Source organism: Strix uralensis, chromosome 10 (genome assembly GCF_047716275.1).
Source record: "Strix uralensis isolate ZFMK-TIS-50842 chromosome 10, bStrUra1, whole genome shotgun sequence".
Taxonomy (NCBI): Eukaryota; Metazoa; Chordata; class Aves; order Strigiformes; family Strigidae; genus Strix; species Strix uralensis.
The window spans coordinates 17,731,301-17,751,868 of record NC_133981.1 but is presented as its reverse complement, the minus strand read 5'-3'; the positions used below and the strand labels follow the sequence as shown (position 1 = coordinate 17,751,868).

The following is a 20,568-nucleotide window of genomic DNA, read 5'->3' as shown; positions in this document are numbered from 1 at the left end:
TCACCACCAACTGACTGATGCTCAGCCAGTCCCTGAGCAAAGGCAGCCCCAGCCAACCTCCACTCCCCCAGTTTTATTGCTGAGTTTGATGTCATACGGTGCGGAATATTCCTTTGGTTTGTTGGGGTCGTCCTCTCCACCTCGTGCACCCCCAGCCTACTTGCTGGCAGGGCAGTGTGAGAAATAGAAAAGCCCTTGACGCCATGCAAGCGCTGTTCAGCAATGACTAAAACATCCCTGTGTTATCAACACTATTTTCATCACAGTTCCAAAACATAGTCCCATACAAGCTGTTATGAAGAAAATTAACTCCCAGCCAAAACAAGTACATTTTTACAGGGCAAGAGGGAGAGAACAAGGTATGTCCTTGACTTCTATCAATCTTCTGCTTGACAGAAAAGTCCTAACATTGATATTGCTTTGAGAGAGACAGCCCATAGGCTCCAGCACAGCATTTTTCACTGCTGTGGGTCAATTTCTTGTTTTCAGGGACTTTTACAATCCTGCCTCTGCTCTGACTTCCACATTCCTGCCAATATCCACACTAATGCAGATATGAGCTCACTACAGCTACCTGGTGTAGCAAAGATGCTTTACTATATAAACATGACTTGAGCGTCTCTCTGGGCCTGGAGCGTTTAAATTCAAAGAAGAGACACCCACTTCCTTCTCTATCAGCTGTCCTTCCTATGTAGAGAGGAGCAGACTATCTACTTAATTCCTTTCTGGAAACTCCAGTTACAGAAAGTGATAGAGAGCTCTGACTTCAGAGCTAAGTCCTTTCCCCACCCTCTCACACCTTCATACAGGAAGCATTCAGAGTCACTTTTTCTAAGGTACTTCTGCTCTCTGCTGACTACGTAGAGAGTTCAAGCTCCTAAACTGGATGTAGAAGGTGGTATCTCTGCCTGAGTAGCTAATGAGGAGAAATGAGGGCTGAGATATGCAAGAAAAATGACAGGTTGAAGCCCAGCAATAATCCTAACTAAAAATATACTGGTTGGAGTCTACTGGTTCTTTCTAAAAGAAGGAGGAAAACTGTGTGAAAGAGGAGCAAACAAGGGGTGGGAATGCAAATCATTGCAAGTGTGGCAAAGCTCACAGTAGCTGGAAGGATTCCTGTATCATTTCCTGCCATGTGCTGCACAAAGCAAGACAAACCCCAGGATGCAAGATGAAAAAAAGACTATTGCATGATTTTCCACATCAGAAGCAACTGGAGGGATGTCAGGGAGATATTCTGGAATTAAGATAAACCACTGCTGGATGTGTTAATCAGATGGGCTACCGACCGCAGCAGTCCCAGTGTGGGAGTGGTGCCCTTCAGCAGAAGGGCAGGGTACCCTCTGTGAGGGCGGCAACAGCTTCTGCTGTCCCGACTGAGCCTGAGTCATGCCCCTGTAATGGGACTTTGCCAAGAGACCAAACACCTCTGCATCAGTGGGCAGCACCTGGGGCCTGGCAGACAGGCAAAAGTGTCCTGACCCCACACCCTTGTGAGGGCCCACCAGCAGTTCATGAATTTTAGATATCCTTTACACTGGGGAGAAAAACAACTCGGTGCTTGTTTGTATGAGATGGGGTAAGAAGCTTGCCTGGCCTGTGTCTGTGAAACAGGGGTGCCGCTCAGTCACTCTGCAACAGGTCGCACGTGCCTCAGCGTTCAGCAGCTCCTCCAGCTTGGTCGAATTCTCTATCGATTAGGGGGTCCTATAAAGAAATGAGATTTCCTGTTCTGTCATGTAAAGAAGACACTGGATCCAAATGAGGAAAATCTGCTAAAGAAATTCAGCATGGGAAGAATTTTCACTATGCTGCTACTATCACAACCCTCGAATTTTGCCTTAAAAGGTAAACTAAGTTCTCTCTAACAACTGCCAGTCTCAGGACCAGAGGTGGAAGTTCTCAGATCTAAGCCTGGAATCTGAGTCTGGATTAAATCCAGATGTCAGGATCACATCCACTCCCTTGGAAAATTTAGATCTCAATATAAACAGTGGCTTGTGTGTGGGGAGGGGGAATTGTTTTTCTGACTTGCCCTCTCGTGACACTGACTGGGTGGGAAAAAATTAGGAATATGTGCAGCTCTGACTTCTGAAGTGGGCAAAAGGGATTAAATGTTGCTAATGGTACAGTGATATACTTTTATTTGGACAGGCTGAGTGCAGAGGAGCTTTGACTCTTGCTTTTCTGCTGAAGTATCTAAATGTTCTCTTAAAAGCATACCATTAATTAAAATTCCATGGAAGGAGCTAACTGCTGACAGATGTGAGGCTGAATGAAGGCTACAAACCTGTGAATCAAGTTCTGTTTCCAGGAATATTGGGCAAAACAGGCTTGAGGGAAGGAGAATGGGAGGGAAGTATTGAAGGTAGCTTACACCTGAGCCTATATGGTAAACCTGTAACATGGAAAGAGACCATCTTCGGCCGCAACTCTTCACAGACATCTGCAGAAATCACCTTTATGCTGTGACAGGGGATTTTTTTTTCCCCATTTCAATTTCTATAGGGGACGCACTTTCTATGGCTTCCCATCCACTCCCAAATTGCTGGAATTTACCTCCCCCCCCCTTGCAACTTATTAGTAAAGAAATGGACAAATCATCAGAATGGAATGGGCTTTAGAAAACTAAAATCAGCAGAGGCTCTCAGGGCAGCTGAGTCTTCCCTTCCCTCCCCCTACCACTGCATCACATGGGCCTCTCAGGCAGAGCAAGCTTCCTCTGCTGAATCCATTTGGTACCCAGCACCCAGGTACCAGCTCCAAAGACTGCTCCAAAACACAGTTACAGCTGGGAACTACCCACCTTCCAGCCGAACCTTTGTTAAGGCCAGATGAATAAATTTGTTCTCACACCAATGCTATGCCCTCAGCTTAAACCATTTTCCTTCTTTATTACATGCTACTCTGCCCTTTACATATTCACAGGCAGCCATTGCTTCTCCCCTGCCCACCGTACCTGCCGTCTCTCTCCAGCCAGGCTGTGTGAGCCTGCTTTCTCTCTCAGGATGGGCTCCCCGTTGCCCCGTTGGCTGCTAAGGTACTTGTCACAGTCTGAAGTTCTCCTGGAGCATGGCAAAGAGCATTTGCGTGACACTTCATGCTAGTTTCTCCTGAGCCCTGTAGGATGACGTTAATACATCACCACAATTAACATCTTTAAATACCATTTAATTAATCCACCAAAGCCCTAATAAATTTTAATTAATGGCAGCTTTATTAGTATTTACTTCACCTTCAACATGTAAGCTCTGGCAATATTTCCAAAGAGAGGAAACTGGCAGAGCAGTTGACAACACACCCTTTACCCCTGACTTTTCCCTGCTCTGTTGGTCCCAGAGCTCACGGCCATCTCTGTGCACTGACAAGGACACGTTTCTCTCCAAGGTGAGGGTCAAGTTAATGTCATTCCATTGGTATTTAGCTCTGCGCAATCCTTGTCATGTACAAGGTTAAACAAATTCACCAATATCAAGCTCTAAAGAAGTGTTATTGCAGTGTCTGATTAATAGCACAGATTGTAGGGGAGTCTGACAGGAAAGCCAAGAGTTCTGCTCCACTTGGAGATCTCAGTATCGCAGCCAAGGTCTCTGCGTCTCTGCTGCCAACCTTGAGTGATGTTTGTGTAAAAAACAGATGCTCCTCCAGCTTCAGGCTTCACGTGCACTTTTGAATACAAAAGCACATTTCTAAATTCCAGCAACAGAGCAGACTAACGTACTTCATCCCTCAACCTTGCAACATGGTAAGATGCTGCTGTTAAGATTATCAGGATAAATAAGGATTATCAGATTTTTGTGGGATTGAACCTGCTGTGGCAGGTGTCTACACGGAAGAGCTCTGCAGCCTGTTGCAGTACTCTGCCAGCATATTTGCACAACACCTTTCTCTGGTGCCTCTTACAACAAAACATGTATTCTCTCTGTCCCTCTTAAGTACCATGGTCAATTAATAAGGAAAGAATAGAAGAAGGAAAAATACTATCGACATACTATAAATCAAGCATACGGGACTTGATTTCTGTTGTTAAAACTGAAATTAATGTAAGAAGCACTGGAATGATCCCTCAGGTTCAGACACATTAACTCTGTGACCTAAGGACACCTGTCAGGTATCTACATGGTAGAATGTGGTGACATTTCCTCACTTTTAAAGTAACTGATGCGATAAATGCTTCAGGGTAGGGAGTCAAATGTTGACAGTCAGGGGAATAGAGACAGCAGTGATCTGAAACACAGATCAAGTATCTTTAAACTTCAAGTGCTAATTAACTATTATATTTTGCAAAATGTAAATATTTGAGGCATGCAACACTAATTGAAAGCCAGTTGTGAAAAAAGAGCAATTTTCATGAGCAAACTAATAATTTGAAGCACTGTACTGGTGTTACCAAATGACCAAGACTCTTGCTATCATAACTGCTATACAGGCTTGGGTCAAATACCATAGCATTAGCTTAATCATTTATTTACAGAACAAATTAAAACTAGCAGATGCCTAGTTTAACAATATCCACTGATGAAAGGCTGTTTCTTAATGGTAACTTCTGCATTACATTGCTGGAATAATGAATTGAATTGTTTAAGATCTAATCTTCAAGACTTATTAAACAATGTTGTCTTAAATTCTGAATAAGCAAGAAGTAAACTGTGTTTTAAAAAACATCTAGCCCTACTAAAACCCAAATCCCATGCCTCTGCCTTGTAAAGCCCTAATTTTTTCAGGGCCCCATGAGGAGTACGTGAGGGCAGAACCCTCTCCCCTTTCCTACCTCAGAGCTTAGTAGCATGCTGGAGTTGACAGCGAGTTTGCCATTCGACTATGGTTTAAGGTTGCTTTCCTCTTGATCTACTTACTCAGATCACAAAGTTTACCTGCCGCAGCCAGCATCCTCAAAGTGAGTCAGTGATGAAGAGGGGTCAGGCAAATATCCTGCTGGTCTTCCCTGTGCCCTCCGACAGAGGAGTTATCTAAAGATTAATTTGCAACATGTAAATACTGACCTTCTAGTAACTACACAACGTGACAACACGTGAGATACCAGTCAAGTCACAGCGAGCTTTAAATGATCCCTCCTCAAAACTCTGCACTTGGTACAAAAACCACTCTTGCCTCAAAATGTCCAAGGCAGCTTTTAGCTGGCTGAGGGACATGAGGCTGAGAGAGGCAGTACTCTGCCCGAATCCTGTCTTCCGTGAAATCATTGTTTCACAAGATGGGAAAAAAACGCATCGTCATCTTTCTTCCCCATTCTTTCCACACTTCAGCATTGAGTGTAAGCTTACAGGAATTGGTACAACTGCAGCTCAGATGGCCAGATATATACAGAGAGCTCCTTTTACCATTACCCACCTGTAAACATTCTTTTAAACAGATAAACTTTAACGTCCGTTGCACATCAGAGGATGCAGGATTCAATTTTACTTGCTGCTGTTGTTCTCACAGAAGTCTTATTTATCTTCAAAACCTGGGCAACGGTGCCATGCTTCAAAAACAGAGTCTGAGCATCACCATCAGAGAAACAGATTCATACCAGCTGTAGGCCAGGTGAGAAGGGTTCAGGATCCCACCACCACCAGCGAGACTACCTGCTGCTTTCCGAGCCCGTGCGCAAGGACTCTGCCGGGAGTCAGAGGTGTGTATTTAGGAGGAAAATACATGAGATGTGTCTGAGCAGCGCTGGGTTTCCCCACGCAGCTGACTCAGAGCTCGCGTTTCCCAATGGACAGGCACGACAGGGGCCCCCAAATCTCCCGTCCTGCGGGTAAAAGACTCCAATACTTCTGGGAAACAAGCGCTGCACAGCCTAGGGCTGGGGGGAAACCCAGAGCAGGACAGCCACCCACCTCTTCTTCCCGTGTGGGCCGCGCTCCCCTTGCGGGCCGTCCCCTCACAGCCCCCCGGGGCCGGCTGCCTCGCTCTGTCCCCTCACACACCCCCCCGGCAGCTATTCGGGCCCCCTCCGTGCCCTCACGACGCCCCGGGAGCCACGCAGCCCCCTCCGAGTGCCTCCACCCCCTCACGGCGCCCCGGGAGCCGCCCTAAAGCGCCTCCATGCCCGCAGCCGCCGCCCGAAGCCGCCCCCAGCCCCTCACAACCCTCCCGCGGGAGCCGCCCCCGGCCCCTCACGGTCCGGGCAGCGCCTGCGCAGTGTGGCGGCCGCACCGCGCCTGCGCGCTGGGTGGCGGGGCTATATAGGCAGCGGCGGAGCGGAGCGGGCCGGGGTACGGTAGCTGGGCGGGCGTTACGGTCCCTTCCCGGTGGTTAACGGCGGTCGCTGGTGTCAGGCCCGGTATCCCGTCAGGCGGCGAAGATGGAAGCGGTGGTGCGACGCTGCCCGTTCCTGGCCCGCGTCTCGCAGGCCTTCCTGCAGAAGGCCGGGCCCTCCCTGCTCCTCTATGCCCAGCACTGCCCCCGGATGATGGAGGCGGCCCCCCCAGCCGCCGCCCGTGCCCTGGCCACGACCGCCGCCCGCGGGCAGCAGGCGGAGGAGGAGACCCCCACCGCCCGCCGCGGTGAGTACGGCCGGAGGGGAGCAGCGGCCCTGGGCTGCGGTCGGGAGCCAGCACTCCCCGCGGGGGGGCGGCGGGGCACCGGGCTGGGCCACGGTAGCTGTAGCGAGGAGCTTTCCTGGGGACAGACCGAGTCGCCCTTAAGGGAAAAAAAAAAAAAACAAAACAAAACCTCGCATGTCATAGAAGGAAGCTTCTGGAATGGGCAGCTTCGAGGTAAAGGTTGCTTAATCCTTTAAATGTCTGTGGTAACTAAGCATGGGCATAAACCGGAGATGTTCTGTATCTGTTAGGATGTTCTGCAGTAAGGTCTGGTTGGGGATCCGTGATCCTGGGTCACAGAGCTGGGATCGCTCAGGTAAATGGCTCTGAATGGTTTGTGCCAAATTAATTGCAAAGGTAATGGACAGAAAAGCTTAAGTCAGTGTATTAAAATGATGAAGCTGAAGTGCTTTCCCTTCTCTGCCCCCACCTCAGAGGCCAAAAATGCCAAAGAGGTGGCCCAGCCGAATGCAGATGGAACCCAGCCACCTACTGGCCACCCACCTGCCGGTGCTAGCCAGAGCTCTGCTACCAAATGCCCGTTCCTGGCAGCTCAGATGAATCACGAGAACAGTAATGTTTTCTGCAAAGCCAGCCTAGAACTCCAAGAGGATGTGCAGGAAATGCAGGCGGACAGGAAAGGTACGTGTTCTGTGTGCTGATGTTGGTGCCTTCCAAGAGCTTCTGATGCCTGACTTTGCTCTAGAGTGTGCCAAGTCTAACAGTCACTACTTAAATGGTTAAATCCTGCAGGTAGGATTATGGGAGATAGCACTAAAAAGCTGTTGGAGAACACAGGTGTTAATGTAGTACCTGCAGCATGGTGCAGTGTTTCCCCTGGGTGATTTTGGTGTGGGAATACTGTATGCTCTATTTTGATAATGCTGGCTCTAAATATGTGAATCCAGCTGTTACAGTTGTGCCCAAAGGAGATGCTTATGACTGAAGAGAGCTTTACTGGGGTGCTGGTATAGATAAAGGTGGTATATCCAGAGATGGGGGAAACTGGGTTGAGGCACTAGGCAAGTACCAGCACAAATCCACGCTGGAAAGCAAACAAACTTTTTATGGAACTAAAGGGTGTTGGCTGGCTCGCAATCCTGATGCGGAAGGGCTGTCCTTCAAAGGAAGGAACTTCTCACCAATATCAGTAAAGCCTTGCTGTCTGTCTCAGGAAGTTTATTTTACTTTTCTGTTTGTTTTCTGTGGCATAGTTTTAAAAAAATCTGTGCTAACTGAACAAAATACTAGGAATGAAAAGGAAGCAGCTGACCAGAATTCTGCCTTCAGTTAGGTGTGTACCAACTCTTTCAGATAAATGCTGTAGCTGTATAGAGTGGCTTTCTGAGTCACGATGAACCAAATATGTTATAAGGAAATTACATGTTGTATTGTCATTGATTAGGAAAGGCTTTCCCTTTGTCTTGTACAATGCAAAATTGCAAGCAAATAAAATGCCTGACCCTAACAGGGACATGTGGATTTAGGCACATGCTTCCTAACAAATAAAGAGTTAGTTACTTAAAATGTTTGCTTACCTTCATTTTGTTTCAAACTGATTAAGCTCACTAGAATTTATTACAATGTCTGTAGGTACAGAATTTGCCAAAATACCAACTACTTCCACAGTGAGGAACATTGAGACTGAGGGAGAAGAGCAGAGTGGCTTGCTCAGGAAGTTTAAGGATATTATGCTGAAGCAAAGGCCGGAAAGTGTCTCTCATCTGCTTCAGGATAATTTGCCAAAATGTAAGATTGTCTGGCAGAACCCCCACAGGCCTGGTCTCTTGTGATTATTTCGTGTGTGCTTAAGTCTCTGTCTTATTTCAGCTGTATCCACCTTTCAGTATGATCAGTTCTTTGAGAAAAAGATAGATGAAAAGAAGAAGGATCACACCTACCGAGTATTCAAAACAGTGAACCGAAAGGCACAAATCTTTCCCATGGCAGATGACTATACTGATTCTCTGATCACCAAGAAGGAGGTGTCTGTCTGGTGCAGCAATGATTACCTGGGGATGAGTCGTCACCCTCGTGTGTGTGGAGCAGTTATGTGAGTATTCTTAAGAGGCAGTTTCAAGCTGTAGTGCCCTGCAGAAGCTTTTGTGGGAAGGCTTCTGAAGAATTGATTTCTGACCTATGCTACAGAAGCTGCTTCTGATATTATTCTTGGTATATAATTAAGCTTACACCTTTCTTTTGAGCTGGGGGAGGTAACTTGGTATATAGCTCCAGTATACCTGTCAGTCACTAACCCTGCTCCTTGGATTTTCCTTAGAAGCCCCCAAATGTTACCAGATAAACTGGATGGTATATTGCAGCTGTACTTGGTAACTGATTTCTTAGCTTATCAGATTCCTGAGTTGTGCAGGTTGCTTAAAGACCTTAAGCTTAACAGCTGCTTTCTGCAGTCAGTTCCTTTTTAGAAAAACACCAATTATGTACTAGAATGTTTTCAGCCATGATCCTTTATTAATCTATGTCGTGCAGTAACTCTAATGCCTCTTTTTGGTCCCTCTGCAGAGATACACTGAAACAACATGGTGCTGGAGCAGGAGGCACAAGAAATATTTCGGGAACAAGTAAATTTCATGTTGATTTGGAAAAAGAACTAGCTGATCTTCATGGGAAAGATGCAGCACTGTTGTTCTCATCTTGCTTTGTAGCCAATGACTCCACTCTCTTCACTCTAGCTAAAATGCTGCCAGGTAAGATCTCAGACTGCATCCCCTATTTACCACAAAACCACAACCATGCCCTAAGTAGTTGGGAGTACATTTTACAAATGGCTACCCAAAGTGAGGATTCATCCTACTCAATCAACAAAGTATGGTTGTTTTTAATGCCATACTCAAATTATGTTCCCCTCATGCAAATCATAGTAGTAGCCTACTGAGATCTAGGAGCTAGAAACTGTAGAAAGAATTAAACAAAAAGCACAGTCTTCTGCTCCTGCATTTAAATTCCACCTGAAAATGAGGCAGAAGAATTTAGTGTCCACTTACCTGTGGGTGTGAACTTCTTTCTCTCTAACTTCAGAAGTTAGTGGAGTTAGATAAAAATATTAAGGACTTGGAAAAACCCTTCTGTGTTTCCTTAAACTCAAGTTTGTGTTAGTTTAAACACCTAAAATAAGCCTTAAATATTCTTGCTTCATGATCTTTTGATCAAGAGCATTACTTTCTAGGACATGCTACCCTTGCTGCCTGAATACTTCCCATACATAAAGCAATGCTGGGAATCAGTTAATGCTTTCTGTACTTAAAGTGTGACCGGGCTGTTTCCTCAGGCTGTGAGATCTACTCTGATTCTGGAAACCATGCCTCTATGATCCAGGGGATCCGTAACAGCAGGGTGCCAAAACACATATTTCGCCATAATGATGTCAACCATCTTCGAGAACTATTGGAGAAGTCTGATCCATCTACCCCTAAAATTGTTGCATTTGAAACTGTTCACTCAATGGATGGTAAGTTGACATCAGACCCTTCTCTCTTCAGTGCAGTTAGTGTTCAAATTGTCTGTATTTTAGATCTGAATATGTACACTGCTATAAGGGTTTATATGAAATAGTCTTCTGAAATACCTGGTGTTTGGGGGTACTTCTAATATTTATCCAAGCTGAGTACAGGGAATCCAAAGCTGCCAGTCACAGTGTTGGTTCCTAGGTGCAGTCTGCCCTCTGGAAGAGCTGTGTGACGTGGCCCACGAGCATGGGGCAATCACTTTTGTGGATGAAGTGCATGCTGTGGGGCTGTACGGAGCTCAAGGTGGCGGTATAGGAGACCGGGATGGAATCATGCACAAGATGGACATCATCTCTGGAACACTTGGTATGCATGGCCTGGCACTTCTACAGAAGTTAAGGCAGCAAAGCTTCTGAGCAGCCACATGAAGTGGGTTAACTCAGCATCTGTATATTCAAATGAACTTGCTAAGGGCTGTTGGGGGCTAGGATTTTCCAAAAAGCCCAGTGAATTTAAGTATGCCCCACAGTTTGAAAAGCTTGTGTTAAGCTACTTACACTGCCTTACAAATTAGTTTAAGGTAGCATTGTTTTTTTTCTTTAAACAAGCTAGCAAAAAGTCCTCCAGTGACATATTACACAACTCAAGAATAAATTCAGGTGAGAATGCTAGTAGGGTAGTACTCTATATTTAGTAGTACTTAGTTCTTTTATGTGAAATAGCATTCCTAATCTAGAAACCTGAGATGGGGGGTTATGTAAAGAGATTTGGCAAGAACTGAAGCAACTGCTATTATTTGAGTAGAATGCAGGCTTAGGAGTAAGTTTACTGCTGCAAATTGCAAAGTTGTTTGACCAACAGCTTCCAGAACATGAATACAATTTACTAGGAAAGTTCATGACTTTGAATTTGGGTTACAGCCTAACAAACAGAAACATTCACCAGACACCCTAGTTCTACCTGTGGTGCTGTTTGGGTAGCTGAACATTTGGAAAGGGGGGCTGATATCAGCCACATAATCACAGTAACAACCTTGTGTGCTCCTTAGGAGCATAGGCTATTTCTAGCATCTCTGAAACAGATTATTTTAAATCTGCTGGGAGACTTAGGGTCACTATTGAAGTCTGTGCTTGATGATTTGGCTTATAAGGTCTTCTCCAAAATCAGAACTTGAGCATTTGAGAGTCTTGAACTGTCCTTGCTATGTAATAACTAGATCTATGTTACCAGGATTGGTTTAAAAACAAAGCTGTAACGTGTGCTGAGTAAATACAAGACTAGCAGAGAGGGGCTAGAATTGTTGCCTGCCATGACTATATTAAGTATGTAGTCAGAATACCTCATCCCTCCAAGTGAAGGGCTATAATACTTCAAGCCATTCTAATGGATGGAAGAAATAAGCTTACTTACCTTCTCTTTTTCCTTAGGCAAAGCATTTGGTTGTGTAGGAGGCTACATCTCCAGTACAAGTTCTCTGATAGACACGGTTCGCTCGTACGCTGCTGGCTTTATTTTCACCACGTCCCTGCCACCCATGCTCTTAGCTGGTGCCCTAGAATCCGTCCGAACGCTGAAGAGCGCGGAGGGGCAAGTTCTGAGGCGCCAGCACCAACGCAATGTGAAGCTTCTGAGACAGATGCTGATGGATGCAGGGCTTCCTGTGGTGCACTGCCCCAGCCACATCATTCCAATAAGGGTGAGTACTTAGGATACTGCTCACACAAGACTGTGGTGCCTGTTTTCCTGTCCATGATAACATTACACTTTCAGGTATTGGTTAACATTCACAAAGTTCAAACCTGTCCTAGTATTCAGCAGTGATGTGCTAGGAGTCTGGCTTAAGTTGACCTCAGCCTGGTATAGATGTTGTAAAGCAGAATGATAAAGTGCATGAAACCCACAATCTGACAATACACAGAAAGCAAAGAGACTGGTAACAAGCTAGTAAAGAGTTGAGGTATAAACAACTACCTGCCTAGGCTGCAATGGTGTGCCTGTGCCCAAAGGGTTCTACAGCACAAGCTTTTAGCTCTTCTTTCTGATATATGTGCTACTTACAGGGGCACAAGGCACTAGTCCTGTTTGATTCCTGTGGCTAGCTAAGTTGGGCTGACAGTCCTGCTGCTTCACATGTTTTGGTTGATCTTGTAACTTACAACTTTGAACTTTAGGTTGCAGATGCTGCTAAAAATACTGAGATCTGTGACAAGCTGATGAGCCAGCACAGCATCTACGTCCAAGCAATCAACTACCCCACAGTTCCCCGTGGAGAAGAGCTACTACGTATTGCCCCTACGCCTCACCACACCCCTCAGATGATGAGCTATTTTCTTGGTAAGTGGATTCTTGCATCAGTGCAATGAAAATAGTGGGTTGTCCATGCAGTCTTTATACTAGATATGAGACTAGGAAATACTTAAGTTTTAAATATCATTAACTGGACAGTGTTTTTTCCACTTCTGCAGTGTACATAGAGCATACTTCTGTGCTTAACCTGCTTTGAGCACAACAAGGGAAGGCCTGTGCACTGTGACCTAGAATAGAGTGTGCAAGGCCAGTGCAGTCCTGTACCCAGCCAGTTCTGTCACAGCCACCTCTGCTGGGGCTCTGCTCATGCACCGTCCAAACCAATCTTCATTTGTTACATGTGGTCCAAAGAAATCTGCTCTCCTTGGCTGAGCTGTTAGCCCATCTTAAACACAGATCTGTCTAGGGAAAGTAGCTACTTGATCCTGTCAGGAGAGGTAGCGTGAGAATACCTGAGGCTTAGCTGCAGCCCTGTCACCTCCCTCAAGAGGTAAATTATGTCACAGTGAACTCCTATTATCCCTCCTCACTTGCTAGGAGAATAGGTGTGCTGACACTTCTGCTGCTTCTCTAAAGCATTCCACTGTCTTAAGCCTTGACCTTGATGAACTTTCCTGTTCCTAACAGAAAAACTGCTGACTACATGGAAGGATGTTGGTCTGGAGCTGAAACCACATTCATCAGCTGAATGCAACTTCTGTAGAAGACCCCTACACTTTGAAGTGATGAGTGAACGGGAAAGATCCTACTTCAGTGGCATGAGCAAACTAGTATCTGTCAGTGCATGAAAGTAATGGTGTTAATCATGTTCTTGTCTACTTCTACTACCCAGTCAGTAGCATTTTTAAATTGCTTAAGTATTTTAATCATAGTCAAAGCACTAAGCTCTGAAAATAAATTTCTAGAGCCACTATGCCCAGTTGTGTGTTTTACTGCTTATCTTCCATAAGTGAAACTGAAGTGTCAGTGCATGGAAGGGCATCTGGTGCAATAAACAGTGCTCTGCAGCTTAATGCCCTTCAGCTGAACTACTGACTTCTAAGGAGTGTATGCCAGAGAACTTCAGCAGTGTTTCCTGTAGTACAAGGGATGGGTTTATTATGAAAACATGCAGGTATAATAGTACATCTACACTATGCTAAAGAAATGCTGTATAATAAGCTTGCACCCATTTTTGGAGGCAGGCATTTGGAAGGGATTCCACTAGATGCTGTCTCCCTCTACTGACACAGTCTTCCTCTGTAGTTTTGTGCACAAGCCTTTCCCCTTTGGTGTTCAGCATGGTGCTCACTAAGGAAAATAGTGCTAAGGGGATTTAATAAGTGGTGTTTTGTGACAGCTTGACAGAAAACCAACATGGCAGGGTGGTGTAGTGGCTGTGAAAGGAAAGTGTGTTTACCACCACAGGTAGTAGATGCCCATTGCCTCTGGCTGCCTATGTCTCTTCAAGCCTGCAGAGTCTGCTGTCCTGGGCACTTGGAGCCAGACTTCAGTGTAAAAACTGATTATCGGAAGCGATCTAATAATCCAGGTCTCTGACAGAATTAATTGGAGGAGAGGATCAGTGCTGCTTTTGCAACCCCTTTGAACACTTCGGCTTGTTGCTTAATTTCCATGCTATTTAGTGCTTTCATGAATAGCAAGGACATGCTTTGAACAGGGGGAAGTAATTTTGTGGGTGTATACATGTATTCAGAGGTCAATATTGGCATGGAGTCTAGAGCAAAGGATTAAACTGCTTCCTTCATGTACAGGCATGTCCAGTAACTGCCGGTCTGGCTTTTACAAGTCACTCAACAGCTACTCTGTCCAGGTACTCTTGTTTTCAGGATATAACAAGCCAACCTCCTGGCACTGTCTATTGCTGTCACACTCACAGCCATGCTGTGACACTCCTATTAGGGAGCCATTATAATATCACAAATAGCCACCTCATGGGGAGATAGAAGCCCAAGTTAAATCAAAATCATCAGCTCCAACTGGAAGTCACCAGCCATTTAAGCATGTACTGAAGCAAACTGCTATTCTCAGAAGAAGAATTAGAAAAATATTTGACTTTTCAAGCAGTCAAGCTACTTTTAAAAAGCTCTTTGCCAGCCAGGCAAGTGGTTGCTGCCTCTGGTGTGCAGGTGTTCTGGAGGAGGGAGGAAACTACCTCCCAGTCAGGCCTTGGTGTTCACATGGTAAAGAAAGCAGGCATGCTCAAACCCACAGCTGGGTTATCATGTGCAGGCAGTTGCACTGCTGTGCAAGTGGATGAGCTTTCACGTGCTGTGACATTATCCTGATCTTACCAAGGCAAGTTCGGTGCTACCCAAGGAAAAACAGCCCCACACCCTGACTTCCTTGCCTTGCCATGAGCAGGTTGTGGCCTAAGGCTGAATGTGCATTCCATTACAGAGCTTTTATCACTATACATTAGGTTATATTACTACATTAACTTGAGACATCAAGTAAAAAGCCACAGATCCTACATCAACCTCTCTCAGAACAGTGTCCTTAACCATAATGTGTCTTCAATGCCATTCCAAACTGCTGGCATAAGCAATCAATGTGGGGAGGGGGGGAACATGCAACATATGACATACTGACTAATATATAGCCATAATTGGACAGTACAAGGTTACTTGCATTTTTAGTTTCTTCACTGAAAGCATTCAAAATTGGCCCAGTACATTTTACATACCAGGTAATAAACCCAATTTTACTTTCTAGTTTTTATAGCAGCTACTCTGTACTGCAGAGGAGAAGTAGTAAGACACAGAAAGGGTCCCAGCTACCAGAAATCTCAAATGTTACTCCAAACTAGTCACAGGAGAGAACCAAATCCCAAGATTCAAAGCTAGCAACCTTGGAAATGACAGGAACACAGCTAACCTTGGCACATGGCAATTGGTACCTCCACACCCATTAACATCAGATGTGACAAGTTACCTTAAGTTCTGGTGCTGGCAAGCAAGGGTGTGAAAGCAGAACCATGCACAGCAAGAGGCCAACAGAAGTCCATCATTTAACTGCAAAATAAAGACAAATCCAATGACACAGAAAGGATAAGTTTTCCCCAATGAAAAGGATGAAGAATGAAAAAAAACACACACATATTGTTTGCCAGCAAACAAGGCTTGAATGGTGAGTTGCATAACTACGGGTAATTACATAAGCTTTAGTTTCTGGAAAAATAATAGAGGAAGTAATCTGTGAAAGATGTTTAAAGTCTGAGACAAATGGTCCATGGCAGTGGCAAAGTAAGCAAGCAAGAACATGGCTGTAAAGCCACTGCTGACATTTGTCTAGGACAAAAAGAATTCATCTAGCTGAATGTTGCATAGCCCTAAACGCATACCTTCCTCCATTTCTCAACCTATTTACACAACAGAGAAACCCCAGGAGGTACAGGGGCAGTGAAAACATCCCCAATGCAAACTGGAGCACGTGTTCACCATCACTGGGAGGAGGCATCAGGAGGGTGTTCCTCCTACCATGGCCAGGACTCAGTGCCAGGCTAGGCAGACTGTGGTGTCTTCCACCCCTTCAATCCCTCTTCCACCCCTGTCCACAGCCACAATCCCACCAGGCAGACACTGCTCATTAACAGAGCTGCTAATGTTCATGAAGCTTTTGGGGGCCTTGGTTTTCCACCAAGCCCCTTGCTGCATGATGTAAGTGGTTGCATGTAACCCATGGGTTCAGCCCAGAAGGAGGAAACCAGTGTCACAAGCTCATGACCTTTGTTTCTTTAGGGAACTGGACTAAAAATAGCCCATCAGGCTGGGGTCAGCTTCTCCCACCAGCAGGACTTTGCCACAGGAGGAGGATGTTGTCAGCTGCCGGGCTGTGCTATCCAGCCCTAGCTGCCCCTTGCTGAAACACTCTCCTGTGGGGAAATAAATGCCCTGAAAACCATTCCTAGAGCCTGCTTTCACTGCTGCTGCTTTCAGCCATTAAGTCCATGTTGTCTCCTAGCCCACAATAATAACAACAGGAGCATTATTAACACCGCCAGATTCACAGCTCTGGTATCCCTGGTGCCTTGCACCCATTTATTTTGGGGCACACCTCTCACACTGAACCCCTCAGCCCCTGCTCAGTCTCTCAGCACTCACATTTACCAGGGTTTCTCTCCCAGCACAGAGAGAACCATGCAGCCCATCTCTGCCCCCCACACCAGGACTTTAAAAGCCCCATGAGCTCCCTAATACCTGCAGCTCATGGAAGGGGCTCCTGCCTGGTAATGGATGTTCTAGAGCCCACGCTGATGGCTCATCATATACATTTTTCTCGGGGTGTGTTCAGCCCCCAAAAGACCTTTCCTCTCCTGCTCCCAAAAGGCAAACTCATGCTTTACTCCTCTGAAAAATCCAGGCTAAACTTCTGCTCCCTGCAGGACCCACCACCTCTCACAGGCTCCAGATGGATGCACATGGCAGGTCTCACTCTAAACACTGGCAGCACAACCAAATAACTGCATCACGGGTCCAAATCTCCTGCTTTTCTTTTATTCAAATGAGCCACCTAGCTACACATCAGTCTGGAATTACACCTTGAACCAACACTTGCTTTTAGATAATATTAGCTAAACCTTAAATCATTGGGAATGACCTCTTATACCCCTGCCTGGAGGAGCAGATGGCAATGGGACAGACAGGGCGTTTTAGGCAGAAACGAGCTGTTAATGCAGGGAAATACCCAAGGGGTCAGAGATCTAAAGCCTTGCCCTCTCCCAGGGCCTTCACACTGAGCAGGAGGTGGCAACCAAGCCCCACTGCTTGGGGTTTTCCTGACCCCAGAAGAACCTGATCTGCTGCTGATGCTTCCCAGGGAGGTGCCAGGCTTTATGGGGTGGGGAGAAGCCACCCTCCCCAACAGCAGCACCCCCACACACCTCCTCCAGCAAGAGCTCTTGCTCTGGGTCTCCATCCCAGCAAGGGGTTGCACAGGGAGGCAGCTGCAGGCCTCCTAGCCCCCTGCACATGGGTTCCACCATCCACAGCACAGGAGCCCTCCCTTGGCTGCCTGGTTTGGCCACCTCAGCACAGAGAAAAGCCCAGTTCTTGGCAGGCATGGGGTCAGGGGTGCAGAGGGGAGACAGGGGGCAATACCCACACTTGCTGCTCCCCAGGGAAGAGCAGCAGGCAGCCCCTTGCAAAGGAGATTGCAAAGGGCTCCCCTGCCCCACTGCCAGAAGCTGGGATGGGGGATGCATATGGGGACTCTACACACTGCTATAGTTTGGGCAGACACTGGCCAGGCTGCAGCTAGTGCTGGCACAAGGCACTGAAGCCTAATGCAAGGGTAGCCCCTGGCCCAGAGCTGCTAGCCCAGCACCAGCAGGACTGGGGTCCTGGTTATTTAGGATGCTCTGTGCCCCAGCCACCCTCCAGCCTGATCCCAAACCCTCATCATCCCCAGGCTAGGTCAGGCTCCCTCCTCTCCACACACACCCCCAGGCCTGCACAGTCTTGGGGGGCTGATCCTAGATATACTTACCACCTCAAGTAAATAGCCTTTCACTCCTTACTGCTCCTACACCTTCTTCCCCCAAAGTAGGCTTTGGGCAGGGCACAGAGCTCTTGAAAGGATGAGGGCTCGTGTCTGTTTCCCATGGGCACCTGTAGTTTCATAGCCCAGATACCAGGTGGCTCTTTTAATTCACACATTGGTTTATAGCCAGGTGTAACTCCTTTGTGGCTCCTCTGCTTCAGCTTTCAGGGGAGCAGAGGCCAAAGGAGTTACCTCCGAGATTTCGTTCTTTGCACTTTTTTACCTAGGAATCCGGTAAGGAAAAACATCCTGGTCCCATCCTTCCCCCTGTGGCTCATTTGACATGGAGCCCATGAACCCTCATCTGTGATTTCTAAAAAGCCTGAGCCCTTGGGCTGGCTGTGGGGATGCTCAGCCATGTCCACCTGTAGCTGCTGCCCCTCTGAAGCAGCTGTGTCCTGCTGCTCCCTGCCCGGCTGGGCAACTGCCACAGAGGGGTGGCCTTGTCCCCTGGCACACGTGCCCCAAGGTGACACCAGTGGCTGCTGACCAAACGCAGGTTTCCCATGCATCACCTCAAACTCCAGAGCTGTTTGTAGGCAGCAGGGGAGACTTTTTTAGCTCAAACCTTAAAGAGAAAGAGAGGGACTGATTGTGTGAACTCTCACGTGGGTGCTGGCTGAGGGGCATGAGGTCAGGAGGCAGCAGCCAGGTTTGTGAGTGCTTTAATTGCCCCTGGGAATTTCTCAGTGTTGAGCTGGCATTGGCTTTGTAACTCACTTTCCGAAGGGAACCTGGCACATGTGATCACTGATGCTCTGCCTGTGAGTTGCTTGACTCCTCTCCTCTTCCTGCACCACTTCAGCACCCTCCCATCCCACTCTGTCTATTCTATTCTACTAATTTTCAACAAAAATTAACAGAGGGTGAGCTGCAAATTGGTCTAAATCCTGACAAGCCTCACAAAAGCAGACAGCTGGATGGCATGTCCCTGCTACGCTGTGCTGCAGGAGGGGTGGCAGTCTGCGCTCAACCCTCATACTAGACACCAGAGACTCCACTGCCTGGCCATGCTCCTAGCCACCTTCACCCTCCAAGTTCCAGCAGCAGAGCTTTCAGCTTCCCACCGCACAGGAGCTGCCACCTGTCCTGGGCCACCAGGTCTGCAGCTGGGACAAGGAAGGCATGGGAAGGGTGAGCAGGAGGAGAGGGGGCTCAGGCCCCCACGGCACAAGGGGGTGGAGGGCTGTGCAGAGCCAGGCTCTGCAGGGCCGGGCTGCCCTCAGCATGGTGCTGCCTGCACCTGTGCCCAGCCCGCTGACACCTGAGCCAGGTGAGGATGGAGGGTGGCATGGCATGGGGGGGACAGGTTGGGATGGGGTGGGACAGGGGGGCAGGAGGGGATGGATGGGATGGAAGATTGGGATGGGAGGGGAGGGGATAAGATGAAGGATGGGATGGGATGGGATGGGATGGGACAGGCACCCAGCTGGGGATCTGCAGCCCTTGGGCTGCTCCCAGCCATCCCCTCCACAGCCACGTCCTTTGGCAGGGGGTCTTTCAGCTGGGGGTGGCTGTGCTGGCAGGGGTATGGGGACAGTGGGAAGTGGGGCACACGCCTCACTCCTCCTCAATATTTTGGCAAGTTTAAAAATTACCGAGCACAGAAGGGGAGCAGGATCTGAAGGAGAAGGGTGAATGAGCTTGTCAAATGACTCCAGTGGTGTCAGCCCAGGATTATTAGTATTTATATGTGGGGGAGCTCTCCTGCGCTAAGGCTGCTCTGTGCATAGCAGCATCTTCCCTCCTCCATGCCAAAGGGAAACTCATTTGGGATTGGTTCTTTTTTTGCATTAAACTTTTTTTAAATGTTTTACAGCTGGCTTTCCCTGGGCACAGTAAGTAAAACTGAGACACAGTGCAGCACTGACCTAGTGCAAACGCCACCAGGCTCATTGCAAGATCTTGCTCGGGGCCCAGGCTGTGCTGGCACAGAATGCAGGGGGCCTTTCTGCTGGGAAACCTGCTCAGGACACCATAATAAATGGAAAAAAAAGGTTATGTCCAAACTGCAGCTGAGTTCCTCTGGACAAGTGCGGGGGGGGCAGCAGCTTTTGGTGGCTACATCACAAGCTGGGACATGCTTCCCTGCTTCTCCATCAGGACCCATTGTTGGAAAATTCAGACCCCACAGCCCTGCTGGAGTTAGATTTTGCGTATTGGTCTTTTTCTGGATGCCGAAGAGCTCTGGCAGGGCAGCTCACCCCCCTCACCACCAAGGGAGATAAGGGGTCTGGCTCCCCTCTCAGGAGCCTGGGAATCTCTGCCTTGCCCTGGGCAAGGAGTGGGAGGGATGGAGGCTGGGATGTGGGCAGACCCCATCGCCTTCCCCACTTTTCTCTTGGCTCAGCATCCTCCAGCTTTCCCTCCCCCTTGCCACGCAGGAAGGCACCCCAGCTGAGAAAACTACAGCCCCAGGCCAAGGTGTCACAGCCTTACAAAATTATCACCAACCCTTAAAAAAAGGAAAGCTGGGCTGAGCAGCGATGCTGCCTCCCCACAGTCGGCTCTAGCTCCGGGCACTCCTAAAACCTCTGCTGGGCATGAAAGGGTTGTCCCACACCCTGGGATTAAAGCGTAAATGTCCTTGGGGTGGTGAGGGCTGGATGTGGCCACAGTGGGCTCCCAGCTAGCAGTGCCTGTGGCTACTAAATGCCCAAACCTGGGGAACCCAGGGGACCTCCAAAGAGCATAAG

General features: G+C 47.6%; 2 protein-coding genes across 14 annotated transcripts in view; one reads left to right on the top strand and one right to left on the bottom strand.

Moving 5' to 3' along the window:
- Positions 1-5,968, bottom strand: part of POC1A (POC1 centriolar protein A) — a 93,528-nt gene extending 87,560 nt beyond the window's left edge. For 8 of the 13 annotated variants that reach the window (XM_074879468.1, XM_074879465.1, XM_074879472.1 and 5 more), the window contains exons 1-4: positions 5,356-5,968; positions 4,878-4,973; positions 2,963-3,123; positions 1,596-1,710 (exon numbers count right to left, since the gene is read on the bottom strand). The gene's annotated coding sequence lies outside the window, so the exon portion shown is untranslated. Of the gene's footprint in view, positions 1-1,595; positions 1,711-2,293; positions 2,402-2,962; positions 3,124-4,774; positions 4,836-4,877; positions 4,974-5,355 lie in introns of those variants that run through there. The other 5 variants (XM_074879466.1, XM_074879463.1, XM_074879464.1 and 2 more) reach the window with 5 other exon arrangements.
- A 215-nt stretch (positions 5,969-6,183) lies between these two features.
- On the top strand, positions 6,184-13,244 carry ALAS1 (5'-aminolevulinate synthase 1). The gene is made up of 10 exons (XM_074879459.1): positions 6,184-6,518; positions 6,993-7,199; positions 8,151-8,306; positions 8,388-8,610; positions 9,081-9,265; positions 9,847-10,026; positions 10,226-10,390; positions 11,452-11,720; positions 12,196-12,358; positions 12,959-13,244. Exons 1-10 carry the CDS (start codon positions 6,317-6,319, stop codon positions 13,117-13,119), a joined length of 1,911 nt encoding a protein of 636 aa, XP_074735560.1. The 5' UTR covers positions 6,184-6,316; the 3' UTR covers positions 13,120-13,244.
- Positions 13,245-20,568: the final 7,324 nt, after the last annotated feature.

Excerpts from the sequence above, each read along its gene's own strand:
- ALAS1 (XM_074879459.1), top strand. The coding sequence starts at position 6,317 with ATGGAAGCGGTGGTGCGACGCTGCCCGTTCCTGGCCCGCGTCTCGCAG. Across the intron at positions 8,611-9,080 it reads CGTGTGTGTGGAGCAGTTAT|AGATACACTGAAACAACATG; the intron begins GTGAGTATTCTT and ends GTCCCTCTGCAG. Across the intron at positions 12,359-12,958 it reads GATGATGAGCTATTTTCTTG|AAAAACTGCTGACTACATGG; the intron begins GTAAGTGGATTC and ends TGTTCCTAACAG.